Below are 20,617 nucleotides of genomic sequence, written 5' to 3'. Positions count from 1 at the left end.
CGTTTGAATCGAACCCCGGAGCGTTTACCCCCTTGGTTCGGATCGTTTGGGGTGGTGTGAACACCCTAATCGAACCCTGGTGCGGACCAAATAACCGCTCTCTGGTCCACCTCGAAGAGGTGGTCTCAGGCTGCTTCCAACTGTGGAGCGGTTCATTTCTGGTGAGAACACCATTCGAACCAATCTCAGGAAGCGAACCATTTAATCTGAATTTTATTGGTTAAAAACAACGTCTTCACATCCTGTTTTGGTGACTGGTGAAACTAGCGTTTGCATGGATCAACTTTTTGGGATGTTTGCATGATTGCAATCGTCAGTTCTATAGTTTGGAATGGACCAACTTGTGCCATATGCTGTCCCCATTACGCGATGCCAAATGCCAAAAACTGTGTCCCTCTCATCATTACGCAATGCCAAATGCGCAACGTGCATGTCCTGTTAACCGTCATCACACATTGCCAGTTGCTAAATACGTAACCTACAACCAAGAAAACCAACACAGTAAATATGTAAAAAGCACAGCCCAACAAAAAGTCATGAAAATAATCTTCATCCGACACAGTCGACGCACACGACACACCCGACGTACAACATACCCAACGCACACACACATTCTTATAATTTCAGCCGTCAAAAAAATCTCTGGGAATTTATTTTTTTCCATCCTGGGAGACTGAGGCCAATTACCAGAGTCTCCTGGCTAATCCGGGAGGGTTGGCAACCCTATCTGGACCGTTTGATTTTTGACTTTGTGAAAGCGAACTGAACCAGCTGAAAAACGAAAAAATGTATCATTCTCGCATCAGGTGCGAACCAAGGAAGCGAACTATCAGGTGTGAAAACGCCCTCAGAGCAGCAATACTTTTTTTGGCTTTGTTTTGGACTTAACAGCACGGATTGGACATGGGGCAAAAAAACCCCACATTTTTATACCCATCTGCCACGGAGGCAGATGGATTCCAATCTTCACCAGGCACTTTAATTATTTTACAAGACAGATTGATTTTTATAGTAGCAAAAAAATCCTCAAATGATGCTCGGTGTCCTGCCAGAGTAACTGGTAGAGCAGCAAACTTTCCAACCCTAGCCAAGACATACTAGACTGGTGGATGGTGTTTCCCATCCTGATTGGAAAATTAAAAAAAAAACACTGTATGCCCAGAACCTATGGCCAAATCCCAGGCACCTCCATAAGACCTGCAGGAGTATGCAGTAGCAGTGCATTTATGGCAACTATTTTGTTTGGATGCTCCAGTTCCTGCTGTAAGAGCGTATCCACCCTTATGTGTCGCCCGGCCAGCGGTTGATTTTAAAGGGAGGTGCAGGTAAAACCCCAGTGCCGCTGTAGACTGGACAAGCTTTAAAGTCACACGGCCAGTCTTTCCACGCATATCGAAGGGCAGCTACTTTGTCTGTAGGCTGGCACATGCTGGTGGACACCTGGACAGTGGTCGGACCCCACTGCATGATGGGAGCTGGGACCCAGAGGGACTGAGGGCCACACGGAGCTGGAACCTCTGAGCAACAGATCTGGAGAGAAATTGGAGCGTTTTGTTCACTTTTATATTGGTTTTATTAACTTTGCAGTTTGTCTTGGAAATGATCAGACCACACATTAACTACAACTAATGGCTATTTAATAGTGAATTTAATATGCAACTAATGCAGTAGTACCTTAAGAACATATTTAATTTCTTAAGAAACACATCATGAAAGTCCACCTTGACTATTATTTTGTCCTGGTGGTGTCTGTGTGTAGACACATTCTTGTGAACACAGTAACTCAAACAATACATGATAGAAACTTCATACTTTCAACACAGGTTCCCCCTATAGGATAGATGATCTGATTAGATTCTGGAGCATCAGACTGTGGTAAGTCTGGTAAAGAAATGCCAAACCATATTGACTACACTGCTGCTAGCCTTACCTCAAAGATGTCTTCAGATGAGGTGACAGAGACTGTCTGGTCATAGGTGATGTTGAGGTACACCTGAGCGATCAAGATCTGGCTAGGGAAGGGCCCAAGGAAGGACACATTCTTCTCATTATAAGCCACTGCCCTTGCTCCCAAGGTCAGTCTGTACGCTACATCCTGCTTGTCTCTGGGATGGATGCTGGAACAGAAATTCAATTGAAATCGTCATTGTCGCATAAGGAAAATTTGGTCTGTAGATGAGGTTTAGAAATACCTGGCAAATGACATCATATACCATTCAAACCATCAAGACCAACAACATCAAGTACCAGTTGCTAAGAATAAATAAGTCATTACAGTGGAAAAAAAAGCCTTGTACACCACAACAGGCCACATCATCACATGTGCATATTAAGTAACCTAATTACAGTGGGGGTGAAGTTTGGTCACTTTAAAGCAGCGCCCTGAGGAGATCAGGACAAACCTCAGAGAGTAGCTGAGAGTGGCTTTGGCTAGTGGTGTAACGGACCGTAGTTGATCCGTGATCCGTACGGATCCCCCCCACGGTTCGGCACGCATGTGAACCGTGGATTAATTGCAAAGTTTAACCATCATAGCGTGAAATACAGTTTTACTGCCGCTGTTACTTTTTAAAGTAATAATTCCCTAATTATTATCTCGATGCAGCGTTGCAGTGAAAAAATACAGACAAGACAGATGCGTGCTGTGTTTTACTCTGAAGCGCAATGATTGCGTTAGGGAAGAAAAAAAAAGGAAGAGCGACTGATTTAAAAGCCGTCGATTTCGCCTTCATTGAGTGAAATCCCGTAGGCTGTGACTTCGAGCATTTTCAGTGGTGGAACTGGGAAACTGGGCATGCTTGTCATCATTGAAATAGATCACAAGACTGTGATGTTTATTTCAACTTCGGCAATATGCTGCCTTCCCTTCACACACAGCTCCGCTCGGAGAAGCTCCAGTCTCTTTGTGCCTGTCTGTGGCATAACCTTCAGTGTTGATAGGCTATTACTCGTGACGTGTAACCAATCAGATAGTGCTGTGGGCGGGACATTGAGCGAGACCACAGAGTGGTGACTACAGACAGAGAGGCAGCTGCATCAGAGCCAAAGTAACATTTTTAAATTAATTTAACCTTAACCTTTTTTTTTTTTTGCTGATCCGAAAAATCATCTGATCCGTGACTCAAAACCGTGATACGATCTGAACCATGAGTTTTGTGATCCGTTGCACCCCTAGCTTTGGCCTTCTGCACCACATCTCTCTCAAAGATTTCAGTTAGTTGTGCCTGTCTCCTGATTTATAAAAATGTAGAAGCTTTTGCTAATCAGAACTATAGAAGTGAAGGGAGAGCGAGTTGAACATAATCGCTTTGTATGTATTCCTGTTATGTGAAATGCATAGGTGGAGGTGTTTGTTGACAGGCCGGTCAGTTCGTTCTAATTGTTAATTTATCTCTCCACATTTTGTATGTCTGAATGTGTGAGTGCTTATGACTGTAGAGTGGGCAGGGTTCCCATGCAGGCCTGGAAAAGTATGGAAAACTCATACTGTTCAATCCCAGTTCACATATGAGTACACATTTTGTGATATTTGATAGTATACTTTCAGCATACATCATACTGAACTCCAACCAAAATCATGAAATTAGTGTGTGGAAAAATGGGTATACACACAGGTATAAACAAAGTGCAACACTTTTCAGTATTATGAACATGTCATCTCCTGCTATGACTACATATAAACATTCTTACGTGCCGTACGGTGACTTCTCATCTGGCAAGTCCATAGCTACGGCCATGAAGGTTCTCTTCATCCTGGGGTTGGGAACAAAGCCAGTGTCTGCTGTCTGGTGCCAGCGGATGTTGGGAAAACCTTCATCTGTGGAGCCTTTTTTGTAGGTGGAGAGCTGCAGGCACAAAGGCTTCATGGATCAGCTCTAGGTCAAATAGTATTTGCTAATACATTTTGTGGTTTGTTTTAGTTTACCCAGATCTCAGGTGGGTGGGGTTTGCCACATTGGACGATATAATGAGTTCCAGAAAATTTGAACAATTACGAGAAAGCCTCTTGATGCTATCTGAATGGTTCTGCTGTGGTATACCCCTACTTGCTTCAATTGTGTAAATAAATAAATTCTAAAATACTAGTACAAACATACCTGGACAAATCCAAAGGGGAAGTCTGAGGCCGTCTGCCCCCCTGAGCCCTGGTGGAAAGCCATCCTCCAGTCATCGATCATGGCCGGGAAGGAACAGTTGTACTCCTCCTGATGATAGGCCGCGTTTGACTCACCTTAGGAAACAGACGATAGCTAACCATAAGGTGAACAAGGTCCAGTGCAAACGCACAAAACATTAACTTTTACAGATAATTTACTTTTCAAATAAAGACTTTACCCTTCACCCTTTAGCAAACACTACAGAATCAATCAAGGCAGATACCACCCCACATTTCAGATGTTTGCTGGTTTTCTGTAAAATTATCCATTTTCTGATCCCTTTTCTTTCTTTCTGTTTGGTTTTTGAGTGTCTATTTTTAGTTCCATTTCTCAGCAACCTTTGTTTTGTTTTGGCATTTTAGGGACAGAAAACTAACTTCCCCAAAAGACAGGTCAGTGTCCCAGCACTCACCAAAAGCACTATTTATTTATTTGAAATAGTGGTTCAAATGATAAATTAACTACTGAAACTTTGTTTTGGGGGGGGAAATGAATGATATAAACTGAGTGACTAATTCTTTATTAGCTGTTTGGTTGTATAGTGGAAACCAGGTCACTACCAACCCTAATTTTCTATGAGCAAATAAAAAAAAAAATAGCTACATGACTCCCAGTGTCTGGTGAGTTGCTGTACTGTAATACTGGAAAGGCTGTACAGAGGAGGCAAAACCTGAACACAGCTGCTGCTGCGTGGTCAAACACGCTTGACTCATGGGTCTCAATTAAGCAATATTACACGAGAGGGTGTGCTTTACCGTCATTATTGGCACGACAGTGATGCGGTCAGTCAGTCCGTAAGCATCACTGAAGTGTTGTTGTGTGTGTGTTATCTCCGTTTCCCTGGAAATACATGGGGTCTGACTAATAACTGGAAAACAATCAGTGACGTCAGTAGACTCCTATGTAATGGAACCTAGTTTACTACTCCAGCAAGTAGGCGGAGCCTTAGTAACGACCTAGCAACAGAGACGATTTCTAGTCCCTGTTGAGTCAGCCAGCCAACTTGAGCTAATAACTAGTAACTAAGATATCTGGTGAAAAAAATAATTTTTCCATGGACAGATTTAGCTACTACGTCCACGAACTTCACATGTACTTTACATATGCCAGAGCGTCTAGTAACATCGAGGCTGAACAGAGTTATATTTAAATATATTGTATAATAATATGGCGGAGTAATATTTAGTGATGAGCACAGCTAGGTGTGCTGTCATGCTGATTTGATCACGTTCTAAATGTCTAGTTGACCAATCAGATTGCTTGTTCGGAATAAGCAGAGTTGCTGCATATCATTTGTAGTGTTTGTTTCTGTCTGCTTGCAGATGAGCGGGGTTTACTGCAGCAAGACAAATCAGATGATTAATGGGCTTATCTGTATATTAACCAGCTACTGGTGACATAAAGATGCATCAATATGGCTGTAGAAGCATGCTGTGCTTAGTGGGCCAAGTCGTAGTCTTACCTTGGTACCAGATGGCTCCTTTGAGGGTCATGTTGAGCAGCGGGTGGATCATGGCATTCCACAGGATAGAATTGTTATGTGGGCTAAGATCATAAAATAATGGACAAAGTGGCAGTGCAATTAATGCAAGTTAACCATGCTTGGTTATTGCACAGAATTATTCACAGCACACATAAATGCAAAATGAAGAAAAGGTAAAAAGTTGTTTGTATTGTACTTTATTTATATATGTTAAGTATCCCTAAATACCCCTACCCGTTCTCAAGCGCCTCTAGCCCACACTGCTGCAGCGCTCTTGAAGACGACCAGGCCTCGACAGGCGTGCCCCCCCAACACGACTCCACTAGACCTATGGGGTACTTCAGCTTGTCATACATGTAGCGGCCGAAGAGCCAGCACACTGCAGAGAAGTGGATCAGATCTCCTGGAGATGCACCTGTCCATCAATCAGTCAGTAGAATGGAATTAGTAGTAGTAAGTATTTAAATAAATAAGCATCATGCTTGATATTTGACAGTTCAATATGTTCACTGTGCCATATATGTTTGACACAGTGTGAATTTGTCAAATGAGATTACACAATAGCCTTGTTTCCAATTCTCTACTAAGATGACTCTACTGTAGTGCTACAGACAATAAGGATATTCAGGAATAGCTGGAAAAAAAAGTCAAATGTTAACTCTGATCTGCAGCAATAAATATAACATGATATGTATGTAGAGTATATCTGTATAGGGACAGTGTAGTGTCTGCGTAAAAGTAAACACTAGGTTAGGATTAGGAACATACAGCACTCATGTTTCTATTAAACAGAAATGATTACTGGTTCAAATGCAGTTCAACGCATCAAACCAAAAACCCTTCACTTCAAACAACTCTTTGATCACTTCAAAAACTAAAAAAAAAAAAATCTTTCCCATACTTGCTGTGGGCACAGACCAGGGCACCTCCACTTGAACCAAGTCGGTCAGTTCAGTTTCATTGAGGGTCATGGCTGCCATAAAAATCCGCACCTGAGGATATTTCACTGCAAGGGCCAGCTCCTCCGACGCATTGAAAACCTATTAGGGTAAAGAAAAACAAAAAAACCCAGAAATATCACATATAGAGTTTTGTCAGAACGCTTCATTACCACTAACCCATTTGTGCAACCATTCAAACTATTAAGGCCACATTAAGAATGATTTCCAGACTGGGTTTGATTGTCTGCTTTTTTCCTGTTATTCTGTTTAATGCACTTGCAGCACCAGATGAGAGGGTTTACTGCATGTCAGTTAAGCTGTCAATCACAGAAAAGGACACTCAATTGACTTTCATACACCCTGAACTTTCTGGCATTCATATTGTCCTTTGAGGCAAACTCCCGACTCTGGTACACCAAGCAGGGTTTAAACAACGGCTAAAGCATATTTTATCCAAATGTGTTAGTTCAGAGAAAGTCTGTGTTTTTAACGATCTGTGTCATTTAATAAAAAGACAGAGATCAGGTGTTGAGCTGGCTCGGCCTACCTGAGATGTTGCGAAAGCCATGTTGCTCTGCCCTCCGCACAGCCAAATGTCTCCAAACAGCACATCAGTCAGAGTGACGGTGCTCTGCTGAAGGGCTGCTGTCACATTGTAGGGACCCCCAGCTTCAACGGGGTCAAGGGTGACTCGCCAGATGCCTGCGTGTGTTGATGGAATCAAGTCATCGATTGAACAGCCATTACATACGCTGAGTCTATACAATATTGGCAGCAGCTGGTCTTTCTGTGAAGTAAACTAAGCAGATGAATCAAGATGAAAGTTTATTGATTCAACTTCTGGGAAATGTAGATGGAGGGGTGGAGGTTTTTTTTAAACCTTTAGACAACTGGGACATTCACTGTGCAAAAGCAGCTCCAACTCAATATAAAGAAGGGGTTCCTGATATTTTCTACACAGTAATGTAATTCAGAACTGCTACATTTGATGTGGTGTGACTGGCCAAGTGTCCTCTGTGTTAGGAGGTAAGCAACTTCAAAAAAGACAGAAAAACTTCAAAGTTCATGTCACAGATACTCCATGTGTTCCATTAAAGTACAGCTTCAGTCTAGAAAGATTCAGTCGCAACAATGGAAAATGATGCTAGAGCATGACGCAATAAACATGTAACGCCTACAGAAAGTGGCTGACAACTGATTTCCAAAATTCAGGTTTCCCTAACTCTATGTGCAAATGAACTAAACTAGCATTTCTGTGATTTCCATCCCCCTCAGGAATGACACATTTTACACACTCTGTTTATGTCAGGGTCACTCAGTATGGGTTTCACCTGCACCCTGCAGATGTCAGCACAAACTTCTCTCTGGTCAACAAGTGGCGGGGCTCACCTTTTGTCACATTGACCGGTGGGGTTTTGTGCTGTGTCTGTCCTGACAGAGAGACGGTGACCTGCGCCCCCTCAGGCCCGTAGCCCCACAGCACGGCTCGCTCTGGAGCCTTCTGCAGCACCATGTGGTCTCCATAGTAGGAGGCAAAGCGCAGACTCTCATCTACAGGCAAGAGCAATTCCGCATTTCTGAACAGTTCCTCAATCTGCCGGGAACTGGCATACCTTACTCATTGAAAACACTGTAGCAAATTAAACTACCTTGGTATGACATTTGAATTAACTTTAAATAACCAAAATCATATAGAATGCAATGTGGCATAATTAAAACATGTCAATTAGTATTCCTGGTAAACATTGTAAGACAAGTTAGACTAACCTGTTTGAATAATTAAGTCACACTTTAAGGAATCAAATCATAATGTAAGGAAACATAAAATGGCAATGATTAATTCATGAGGTGATACTAAACGTATTTTATAAAAGTTGTGCTGGGTAACTGTTGGAAGAGCAGGAAGCAGACTAGAGCTGCAACGATTAATCGATTAGTTGTTAACTATTAAATTAATCGCCAACTATTTTGATAATCGATTAATCGGTTTGAGTAATCTTTTAAGAAAAATAAGTCTCTGATTGCAGCTTCTTAAATGTGAATATTTTCTGGTTTCTTTACTCCTCTATGACAGTAAACTGAATATCTTTGGGTTGTGGACAAAACAAGACATTTGAGGAAGTCATCTTGGGCTTTGGGAAACACTGATTGACATTTTTCACCATTTTCTGACAATTTATAGACCAAACAACTAATCGATCAATCGAGAGAATAATCGATAGATTAATCGACAATGGAAAATAATCGTTAGTTGCAGCCCTAAAGCACTAAAATTCGACAAAAATTACAGATCACTTCTATTTGATACTTCAGTATAGGAAGTAGGTTGTTTGGCTTCGACTCTGCTAACAGCGGTGTAATGCTGACACACATTCTGACTTTACCTATTGATTTTACTCACCACAGCTGTAAAGAGATGCAAACAGTGTAACGACAACACAGACACATATTCTCCCAGCCATTGCAGGCAGAGTAAAAAGCAAACTACCGCGCGGCTATATAAGAGGAAGAGGAGTATCTGTCATGACACCGTCGGTCACGCTGCGGGAGCTGCCTGGGTCACAAGTTGCGTTACGGAGAGAAAAGATGTCCTCATATACATAGACCAGCCATTAATAAGGAAGCTTCACACTGTCCTGAGATCCCTTTCTAGAAGCGCAGCTTGTGACTTCCGCTTGGCGCGTTCAGCCTTCAAAATAAAAGCGCGAACGTAAAAATATAGATTTAAACGACCTATTTGTTGTATCAATCATCCAACCCAATAGACGACAACTCAGATTAATGTTTTATGTCATAGTAATGTTGAAAAATACCACAGTGTGCACAATTTCTAACGAACAACAATGAACGCACACAGCACAGCAGCCATACTAAACACATGATAAATTGGACACTGCACTCCACCTTTTATTGTTGCTGCACAAACTCTATGGTAAAATAGGCCTACTCCTACACACCAGCACTTACAATATACTAAGATTTATGATGGCATACTTAGGGGTGTGAATATGAAATTTAGCTAGCATTATAATAAAATTCATTAGAAAATATTGGTTTTATATCTACTGTTGTATTCAAGAAAAACAGATGAGAGACATCACTATGTTGCCAATTATAAATCTGGAGATATCTTTCCACAACTTTTTTGTAAACATGCAATACCAAATTGATGCAATATTGCATGAGAGTGCAAGCATGAGGGAAGTGTATGAGGTTATTTATTTATTTATTTTTGTAACAGTTGAGTGATTCATGTTCTAAATCATAGATACTCTTTGGTGATTACACACTTTCTTGGAAAGGTTTTTGAATGACTGCAGCTCCTGCATTAGACACACAGTGCAAAACAGGAACCACATGACTTCTAAGCCTGCAATATGCTGACAGTTCCCTTGCAGATTTGTGACTTAAGTAAACCCTGGCTAGCTAAATAAATAAATAAATAAATTAACAAACTCCTACTACAACTACAAAAAGTACTTGGAAAGTGGGAAACTTTAAAAATAGACGATAGCATAATAGATGATAACATGCAGTCCCCTGAATTTGCCTTCCAGACCAGCAAAACAAAATGGGACGTAGCTGTGAGTGGAATCCTTATGAAGGCCAAACTAATTAACATCTATATAGACTAAAACAACAACGTGAAAAATGAAGGCAGGTGTAACGTTAATTATCCAACGGTTTATGAGCCAGGTGTTTGTTTAGCGAAAGCTTTTTTACACGTTTGCCTGTAGTAAAGACAAATGGACACGCCATGTTGTGCTGGCATGCAATTTAACAACAAACTTCACCACTTGTACAGAGATTAGTGATGGATATAGGCAATATAATGGGGAAAGCTGTTGTTTGGAGCAATAAGTAATGAGAAAACTTTTTAACTTAAAAAGTATAAGTATAATTGTTCAACATATAAATGTAGAGGTGTGCGTGCGTGCATGCTCTGTTTTATATCGACCCTGCAGCCTACAATGGGCATCTGCTCTGCCAGTTACCCAACCAGTCAAATGCCAAAGATAGTACACAAATCTGTATGAGGGTGACAATTTACAATTAAATAACACATTTATCTGCAGATGAACTCAAGGCCCCGGGGCATGTAGCTTGTATATCCTGCAGGCATGAACAGGAGCCAGTTGTTCTGAAGGCATGCCTCATATACTAATGGAGTCTACAGTATCTGCATAGCTGAGCTTACTATGTTTTGTTTTTTTTTGCCTAGGTTTTCAATGCATTCACCTTTTACTGTCGGTTTCATAGGCCATCGACTTCTGCTAATTGACATAGCTGTCAGATCCTACTACAAGCCCGTCAGCGCATCTTTGGATGTGCTTCTAACACAGCAGCAGTTGAACATATGCCATTCAAAACATTTTCATCATGATGAAAAGGAACTGAAAGGGGAATCATCCTCTCTGTGTTGGGCTGTTTCCGAGAGGTCTGTCTGAAAGGCGCAGGCTCTTTGATGTGACTGTGTGTGAAATATTGGATTTTCATAGGTAGACATCCGTTTTAATGCATGTCTTTGTGCCAGCTGGAACGTAATCCTTGTATCTCGCAGCCGTTACATTTTAATACTCACACACACCTTGTCAGCCCTGATCATAAACATGAACGGGAAGCAGACTCTTGTTATCACATTGTAGGTGCATTTGCTTTCAGACTGTAAAGCGGAGACACAAAAAAAACATACAGAAGGGAAATTAACCCACAGATTAACCCACATGTAGTTTTGTTTAGCATTATGTAGCTGGTGCAGATAAATATGAATTTTACATGTTTTTGAGATTTTAAACAGTTTGTTTGCAGGAGTAAATGAAGCTGCATTTTGAGTCATGATAGGTTAGGAAAATTCTAAAAGCTTATTTTAGTCAAACTCTTCAGAATTCAGATATTTTCAATATGCCTGTACTAAAGATAAAAAAAAAAATCCAGATTGTGTCTTTAACTGCGAGGCAATGAGAGTGTTTGAGACAATTCATTAAGGAACATGGTATGTCACAGGTGTGTCTCAGTGACTTCTACTTTACTGTATCCATGCCATTACCCATTGCATGACTTTTCTTTATAATTAGGACATTCAATTCACATACACTGAAAGATAATATTGCATTGACATGAGATAAAACCCATTAAATGCTGCCTGAGTGGTTTTTACTTGTATCGTTGAGCGATAAGCGATAATCAGAGCTGAAAGGCTTCAGTTCCGATGCAAACCATGTTGTTTCCGCTGACTGCATCAAGTCAAGCTCTACTTACCCTGGAACTTGCTGTCAGTTAAAGTTATTGACTGAAATCAACAAGGACACATTCTGTTAGAGTGGACACTGCTCAGTTCGCATAAATGGTTTCAGAATATTCTGTAGCTCATTACGCAGCAGGGAGGCTTATTAAGCAGAGAGGCTGCTCTTCAGCTGGAGGATTCAGAAAGCGTCCTGCTGCAACACACTGCGTCCCTCCCAGCTCCAGCTGCTGCACTGCAACACACCCTGACCTCTGACCTCCCAGTGGAGGGGGCAAGCAAGAAGAGAATTTCTCTCCTAATTAAATTATCACTATATCAAGCGATAAAATATATATTTTGTGCTTAGTAAGTTGTGGATCATCCAGAAGGAACATGCCACAAGTGTCATGATTCAGATGGGTCATATATGAAGCAGTGAAATTTACAACAAAGGGTTATTATTTTTTCTAATTTTATTATAGGTTCATCATTACTAAGGATACCAATAATTCTGAAGTGGATTGCAAATGCACAAATATATTTCAAAAAAGGAATAGTGAAAATAAATCCTGTAAGATTCCACTGTGAAAATCCACTGGGTTCCAATAGGAATTGTAAAGGTTTGGTCTTGGTGTGTAAATATAATTATTTTTCCAACTGGATTCTTGAAAGATTTTCTTCACGGATAATCTCCAAGAAGAAATCACTTTTGACAAGTGATTCAGTGCTATTCACTGCTGATACTAATCATGTTATTGTAGATGACATTTAATTCTGTGGGGAGAATTATATTTGTGAAATTGCCTATTCACCATGAAAATTCAGCCACGCCACAACTGCACATTGTGTTTTGATACTATTCTACAAAAGCCTGCATCAGTAATTCATCAAAGAAAAATGCTTGTGAGAGCACCAAAAACTGAAAAGTAGAATTCAATTAAGAGAATTGTATTGATTGTATCCAATGCAAAAAGGCCACAGTGGAAGAAAAATGATCTGGCCCAGACTTCTTAAAAGTATTGTAGTTTTCGAACATCTTAACATCTTCATTCCCTTGTGTCCTTTACTCGACTGCATTTTACGCCAGGCTTCCTTGTAGACATGACAGTGAGTTTTTGACTTACAGTGGAGAAAAAGGTTTGCTATTGTACTCAAATGTGCAAACTATTTTTTTGGTAGATTTACAACTAGCAGAAAACTGAAGTGTTGCATTGCACAATCTTTCATTTCCCTTTTTTTTTTTTTTTAACATTGTTGCCGTTAACATGAATTAGGTAACTGAGATTGTGTATAAACTGACTGTATAATGCAGAGAACTTGGAGGAGCATTGTACTTTTTTGCATGTGCACCATAACCACTTCAGAGTTCAGAGGAAATACAATAGTACAATAGTAGGAAAGCTTTGTGGTTTTTATGTTTTTTTTATGTTTTTTTGATAGATTATTGAACTATACAACACATTCAGAGCTTTAAATGGAGTGCTACATGCAAAAATCAAAGCATTATTTTATTATATATTACAACACATATACAGTATATACAATCACATACACTCACGCAACGCAATAGAGATAAAAGCCTCTCACAGTTTTCGTTACACCCTTCTCTCTCTAACTGTGTGCCATCATGGACACTCCAGATCTGTAATTTACGTCTCATGTTCCCGTACATGCAGACTATATTTAACTAATGTGACAGTGCACTTCTGTATGAGTAATGCTTCAATATTACCACCACATCTCTGAATCCAAGCCAGCGCTTATATTAGATTGCAGAAATTGGGTTGGAAACTGGCTATCCCCCTCTAGCGATCCGTGGAATGGGCTCTGGTCTATTCCATCACATTTTACAGCTAATTTCATGTGGTGAAATGAGAGATGCAAATGTGTTTGTGGTTTCATGCATGAACCAAGATTTATGACTGCTGTCGAGGGCCCTCGTAGGTCTCTTAACACAACCGCTCCAATCCATCATGTGATAAATCCCACAAATTAGTGCTTCCCTTTAAGTCACTCAGCAGCTATTAGGTGCATGAGAGGAGCCGGAGCGTCCTGTCCGCAGCTTACATTGTGCTGAGCTTGTCCTGCTGCAGATGCTGCACACTCACTGGCACCTACATCAGTTTATACATGAGACAGTGCTTTATGTCTGGGTTAGGGTACGTTCACTTTCAAGACACTTTCGAGTCAATTCAGGAAATAATTCTTAATTTCTTTCAAATTCAAAATCCCTAACTCTTGTTCTCATGTCCATTATATGACAAAATCATTGAAACAGAGGGGCTCTATAGTTGTTATATGAGCTGCAGTTTCAATTCACAATTTGAATTGAGTAAATTGAATGTGAACTGACCCCAGTCATGCAGTATGTCTATCAGAATACACCTCATGTTTACCATGTGTGACCGCTGAAACTAGCTCTAGGTATTAAAAAAAAGCAATACCTGCAGGTACTGTTACAACTTTATTCTGAAGCATTTAAAGGTATCAACAACTTTCAGTATGTTGGATTATTACAATGGGATCTCAGGCTTTCTGTTTGCCCAGTATTCTATTTAGAGAGCCAGATGGCACGTACAAATGTTCCACAGAAAATATCTCACTCCATTGCCTCGTGAAAGTGTGTTCTTATATCCAGCATCGAAAAAGTATGAAAAAATATCCCTACAACCAGGAAATTGAAGCAGACAGAGTCAGACACAGAGTCACTTACACAACACCCCAACCCTCAGCCTCCTACACAGATCTAAATAGGCTGACGATAGACTGAGCATCGTAGCATCAGTTAGTCATGCTGTTGCTGCTGGAGGAAACATGGATACTTACTGATCGGAGAGTGAGGGGCGCTGGTAGTCTGACAACGTTTCTGGGAATCATCCAATTCGTCCTTGCTACTATTTCTGTATTCTTGACTGAGCAGTGAGCCTGAGGTGTCCAAGAGTGTCACAAGTGAAGACATGCAGTTTAAAGAGACTCCAGGTTGTTTAGGCTCGCTGTCCTGCATTCACCTCATACAGCTGTAACAGCAATAACTGGAGAAAGGCAGGGAGGAAAATGGATATTGGTGAGCTAGTTCTGTCTTCCTGCACAACTGAAAAAGACATCGCAACTGCTGTATGACAATGATGTATATTATATCTAGACAAACACTTAACTGTAATTTACTCTACCGACCATGCAGCAATGAGAAAAGTGCTGTTCACCCTTTTGTTATGATTTCTGCGTGAGTGCGGAGTGCTACTACTCCTTGTAGTATCATAAAATAGTGTGGATAACCATAAGGACGATGCAAAATATCCACAAAGCAAAATGCAAATGGCCTGTGTACCATTATTGATGACCTTTTGTATCTCAGTGGCAAGCCGTTAGATCATAAACAGAAGACTACATTGATGCGAGCCTCGCAGGAACACTTCTGGGGGAGTGTCAATTTAATAAATGGGACTATCAGGCTCATCAGCTATTGTGATTTTTGCTTTGGAGCAAGTAGCATAAGTAGATATGCCATGCACATTGTTCAATCATCACCCATATAAAGCACTGCAAGTGGTCATATTGTATTGTTATAGGAGAGGGTTGGAAAGCTGTTAATATGCTGTAATCTTTGTCACTGTCACACTTTTCAAAGCCTGAAGATGATGAATACAAATTCATTCACATTTCGATACAAACTCATCTTTTTGGCAAAGATTAATAAAGTTTTATTTTATTTTTTTATTTTTTATTTTTTAACCTTCTAGACAAGCTGTGTTGCCAAGCAACCACCTCTCAGCTCCTTGGCAAAACAAAAGGCTATGGCTCTCTTAGATTGCCTGGATTATTAGACAATAGCATGCATAGGGACAGACAGTACACACAAGTACAATTATTCAATCATACTGCTTGCAATTAAGCCGCACTGACATTTAAATCATTAATTTACCCTTAGAAACCTGCTGTTCCTATTAAGGCTGTGTGTGTGTGTGTGTGTGTGTGTGTGTGTGTGTGTGTGTGTGTGTGGGTGTGTGTGTGTGTGTGTGTGTGGGTGTGTGGGTGTGTGTGGGTGGGTGGGTGGGGGGGATACGGACATAAAAGGATGTTCCTCATTTCAAGACTTATTAGCAAGATTATCAAAGCATCTTGGGAGGAGGGAGAGAGAGAGTTTTGTTTTTTGGTAAATATGTTCAGTATATATAATAATATATATATATAATACATATTATACATATTAATATAATATAGAAGAACTTAAAACAGAAACTCTTGATACAGAGACAAATCTGTGTCCACCAATGGTTTTTGAAGTCCTCTGTTCCTTTGTCTCCCTTTGAAACAGCAACCTTTAAGCAAGAGAGAGAGAGAGAAAGAGAGAGAGAGATCATCGTTTTCTCCCCTCATTCTTTCAGGTACACTCTCCGGAGTTTAATCATGGCTGCTCTGCTAGCCCTACCTTGACGTCTCCTCTATCCTCCTCCCTATAAAAATGAAACATCACTTCAGCTCCTTCATCATTAACAGGCTGCATCAAAGGCTCCAGCAATTAGGCTGCATGGTGCATCCAGTGCCTTTCCTCTCATTCACTGAAATATCGCACTATTCCCTCCCTAGACTCCGGATGATTTAGGAGCTTTAAAATAAACAATAAAAGCCAGACCAGGGGCATTAGTAAAAAACAAATTGTTGTGAAAACAGCTGAAGTGGCTGTATACCTATGCGAGGTTGATTTTATTTCCTATTGGACACATGGGAGATGTTATGGTGGAGATGTCAGACGGGTGCTGGGCACACTTCAGATCAGCAGGTGGCACTCTCATAACAGAGAAATGGGCTTTGGCTTTCAAACTCTGATATGAGGATGTGAGGAAGGAGCGTGCAGCACGGAGGAAACTGATGTGTTTGCATTTTAGTTTGTCTTGAGCCTCTCAGAGCGCACAAGCTCAGTCATGTGGATTACAGCAGGGTCTCAAGCATGAGCCGCATCAAACATGCAGATGGATGGATTTCTGTTTTCTTTTTATGGATAGATAAACATGAATATTATTAGCCATACTCAAGTGCTCTGTTTAAGAGTTGGTGCATTTATAATGACCTGGAAATACATACTTATACTGAACCTCAATATAATTATTGGATATAGCAGTATTAGTTGGAATACTGCTGCATATACAGGAAACACATTATCCCATTTATTATTGTTTTGTTTCTTGCATTCTATGTAAGTTCTGTTAGTTCCATAGTAATAATATACTTTGTTTATTCATGTGTGTCTGTGAATGGGATATGAAATTGCATAGCTTGCGCCAAATATGACCTTTACCAGGATATGAGCCAGTTTTCCACATCGCCCCTACTTGTGAGCACACACATTGCTCATGCTTTATGAAAATGTCGGTCACTATCAAGTTGAGAATGGGGACTCATCGTATGTCCTACTTTACCTTGCAATTAATTTCATTATTTCTTACTATTGCTGCAGTCTTGACAGCTACTTGTGTAAATGGGTCCATAAATATAAAGGATGAAAGAATCAGTCTCAGCACGCTTGCACTCATCACAAAATCAGCACAGGCACACACAGGCTGAATGACAATCAGCAAAATTTTCTGCAAATTTTCATTCATGTGTGAAGTGGTGAAGGTGAAGTGGGCAAGCAGTCATTAGCAATCATGTATCTGTCCTGCCTTGTTGACCTGCCAGCGATGCAAAATTTTCAGCGCACAGTGAAAAAACATAACGCTAGCATTCCCGGCATGCCGCTGTGCTGTGGCGGAGAACCGAGATCAGCAGAAATAATTGCCTCCGACTCTAACCCTTGATGAAATAAAGGCAATAAAGTTCCAGGCGTGGCAAAGGTCGCGCACTGGGTGAAATTAGCTGGGTATTCCAATTTTACCTTGGACCTTAACTTCTTCTGTTAAGAGTCAGGGTCATATATACCCCTGCCCCCTCTGCCGCTTTCCCTCAGTCGAATGCTCAAGGGGTTCCTGGAGCAATTTCCTTCAAATTCAATCAGACCTGTGTGAGGTGTTATACAGTGTAGCAGAAAGAGCAAAACCTCTCTGGCTGTCTTGCTCAGACACCTCTCAACATTAATAAAGTCCTTGAACATGTAGCTCTTCTTAAGAACAAAACACAGTTATCAAACCCGGTCAAAGTCTGTCAAGGTATAAGCCAGAGCCTCACATGCTATCAGTCTAACAAAGTGCAAAAATATGTCTCGGAACAAATGCTTTCCAAAGTGATTCAAATTTAATACCATGCAGCATGGAGAGATGCGCAATTTTAAAGGCAGCCTGGTGAATGCTTGTCTCCTTTAATTTACAAAATGAAAGATGCACTCCCTGCGCTCATATTTTTTAACTGCATACCCATTTCTTGTGAGAAGTGATGGGAATAAGATTCACAGAGAGAGGAAGCAGGGATGCTAATAGCTTTATCTGAGAGACTGACTTTGAACTACATCTCCAGTGAAAAGGCATCCCACAACTCACATATCACCAGGAGTTTTTTTTTTTTTTTTTTTTCCTCAACCGCTTTTAATCAGCTCTCAGCGTGATAGATCACATCCGAGATTTATTTTTATTTCCATGAAATTGTCTTTGAGCACACTCACATTAAAAAATGCAACTCCCAGATTTATGGATGGATGGCCGCCGTGGCTGTTTACTTGTGGACTAATTATCTATCTGGCTGATGGAACGTGCAGCTTGAGGTAATTAGTTGATTAGTGTGTATTTAGGCCTCATGTGGAGCAGCTTAAATACTGCCAGTCTGAACCAGACAGGAACTTTTTTTTTTCCTGTCCCATGCTTTAAATGTGTAAGCGGAACCTCCATCTTGATTTTCTAGCAGTAGAGGATTGGATTATTTTTGTTCCTTTTTGTTCCATTTTGTACATTCAGATTCCTACAAGTCTAGACAAGCAAGGCTAATGGCAGATAAGCCTTATGATGAACACCCGACTCAGTGTTTGGCTTTAAAACATTTTGAACACGTAACATTTGCCATTTCAACATAATTCTCTATTATATTTATTTTTTGTATTCGGTTCCTTGGTTTGATTTTAAAAATGGCCAAATTGAGACTTGAAGTAATGGTTTATGGTTCCTTCCTTATCAGTTTATCCTGCAGTGCCATCTTTACCATTTCTCACTCAACATGAGCAAAGCAAAACTGCAGCTATAAGACCATTGAAAGACGGAATTTATTGCAGTGTTCATGTGTTTCATACCAGAATGGCCTGTTTGAGTTTAGAAATTGAACACTTACTGAGAGATGTGGATTACTGGTGTTTAAATGTGTCACAAGCTGTGAATTTAGAAAGCAAATTGCAGTACAGTATCACCTTGAAGCCATATTTTACTGAAGTAAAACATTCTCACATCTCAGCATGCACACCTGGATTCCTTAACAATCGACCACCAACCGTATTCCAAATATTTTAACATTGTTTGTTGTGAGGCCGGGCTTTAAAATGCTATCTCAATTTATTCCACTCAGCCAGTTTGTGTCTCGTTTCAGAACATCATTCGCACAAGGTTAAACTACAAAACAATCCTGTGTTTTCTCCCTCCTCATACTCCACAAGGTGAATAAAACCTGGCCCTTCACTCTTGTGATTCTGGATTCTGAAAGCTTGCCAACTACTCAAAGCTCCAGAGAAACACAGAGCAGCGCCAATGTAATTAATGTCCAGCTGAATGGCATCATGCTCTACTGGATCTACTTCTGCTAAGGATGCAGACTCATAAACAGTATATCAGAGAAAATGCAAACGCTCGAATGTCATGAATGAATCAGAACTGTAAGGTTGCCGGTTCTAATCCTCAAACTGGCTGGCAAGAAAGTGAATTAGAAACATTCCGCCATTCCCCAACTACTGCTAAAGTGCCACTGAGCAAGACACTGTATTCCCACCTGCTCCAGTGAAGCGTCTCTGTGAACAGTAGAAGACGTGTAGTTGTGCTAGGCAGCATCCCAGGTGGTGTGAATGTGAAAAACTGTATGAATGTAATGCAGGGAGTAAATAAATAAGTCAGATTTTTACTACCCCATAGCACAAAATGACCATAATATATCTGCGGGGGTTGATAGGTTTGTTGATCAATACCAATGACTCAACGATTATTTCACCCGCTGCTGAGATTTCTGGGCTTCACTCTATTTTGGAGCAAAAATGCAATGAGCAAGCAACCAGTGTCACAACATGTAATTCACAAGACAAAGAAGCAGTATTATTATTACAGGGTTTTGTACTGTGATATGTAAGCTCTTCACGAGACGTTTCTTTTTGATCTCTGCTCTAATTAGATAGGTTACTTGTCTCTTGTGAAAATGTGACTATTATTCATGTCCTGGGTTGGGTCACTGATAGAGGTTACAGATCACCATACCATACACCTATTTGACGATTTCTTCTTCTTCAAAAAAATAAAATAAAAAAATATATATATATATATAAATGTAATTTCCTTATATGTTTATATCAAAATGTCATTACTTTTACTTCCCGGAAAATGCAAAATCTTTAGTGGTGACATCATTGTGTACCAGGAGGAGATACAAATTTCAACCAATAAAATCACCACAGATTTTTTAACAATCCCGCCCCTGTCCTTCCCAATAAATCTGCCTTTCTCTCCCTAACCGATATCCCATTGGTTTCCACTTTTGAATGATCCCTCCCTGCGTTATGTCCCGTTTCAGGAGGAAATATATCACATTAAGGGAGCATGGTGCTCTCAAAATGTGGTTTCATTGTGACTTTAATGGCCCTTTAAGTTATACTTAATTCGGTCCATTTACTTGGAAATGTGTTCAGCAAAGGTAGCAC

The 20,617-nt window shown here is 40.4% G+C and overlaps 1 protein-coding gene across 1 annotated transcript; it reads right to left on the bottom strand.

Annotated features, from left to right (window-relative positions):
* Positions 1-1,165: 1,165 nt before the first annotated feature.
* Positions 1,166-9,174, bottom strand: siae (sialic acid acetylesterase). Its single transcript, XM_071516646.1, has 10 exons — positions 8,983-9,174; positions 7,971-8,132; positions 7,129-7,283; positions 6,542-6,680; positions 5,875-6,055; positions 5,620-5,702; positions 4,098-4,231; positions 3,691-3,845; positions 1,931-2,117; positions 1,166-1,530 (listed from the first exon to the last, which is right to left on the bottom strand). Exons 1-10 carry the CDS (start codon positions 9,041-9,043, stop codon positions 1,282-1,284), a joined length of 1,506 nt encoding a protein of 501 aa, XP_071372747.1. The 5' UTR covers positions 9,044-9,174; the 3' UTR covers positions 1,166-1,281.
* Positions 9,175-20,617: the final 11,443 nt, after the last annotated feature.

The sequence above is a fragment of the Centroberyx affinis genome, unplaced genomic scaffold (genome assembly GCF_046629955.1).
Source record: "Centroberyx affinis isolate AG114_WGS23_722 - 3 ecotype Tasmania unplaced genomic scaffold, CSIRO-AGI_Caff_v1 ptg000419l_1, whole genome shotgun sequence".
In the NCBI taxonomy this organism is placed as follows: Eukaryota; Metazoa; Chordata; class Actinopteri; order Beryciformes; family Berycidae; genus Centroberyx; species Centroberyx affinis.
This window is presented reverse-complemented; position numbering and strand designations above follow the sequence as displayed.

Excerpts from the sequence above, each read along its gene's own strand:
- siae (XM_071516646.1), bottom strand. The coding sequence starts at position 9,043 with ATGGCTGGGAGAATATGTGTCTGTGTTGTCGTTACACTGTTTGCATCT. Across the intron at positions 3,846-4,097 it reads TCCCCTTTGGATTTGTCCAG|CTCTCCACCTACAAAAAAGG; the intron begins GTATGTTTGTAC and ends TTGTGCCTGCAG. Across the intron at positions 2,118-3,690 it reads GAGAAGTCACCGTACGGCAC|CATCCATCCCAGAGACAAGC; the intron begins GTAAGAATGTTT and ends TTTCTGTTCCAG.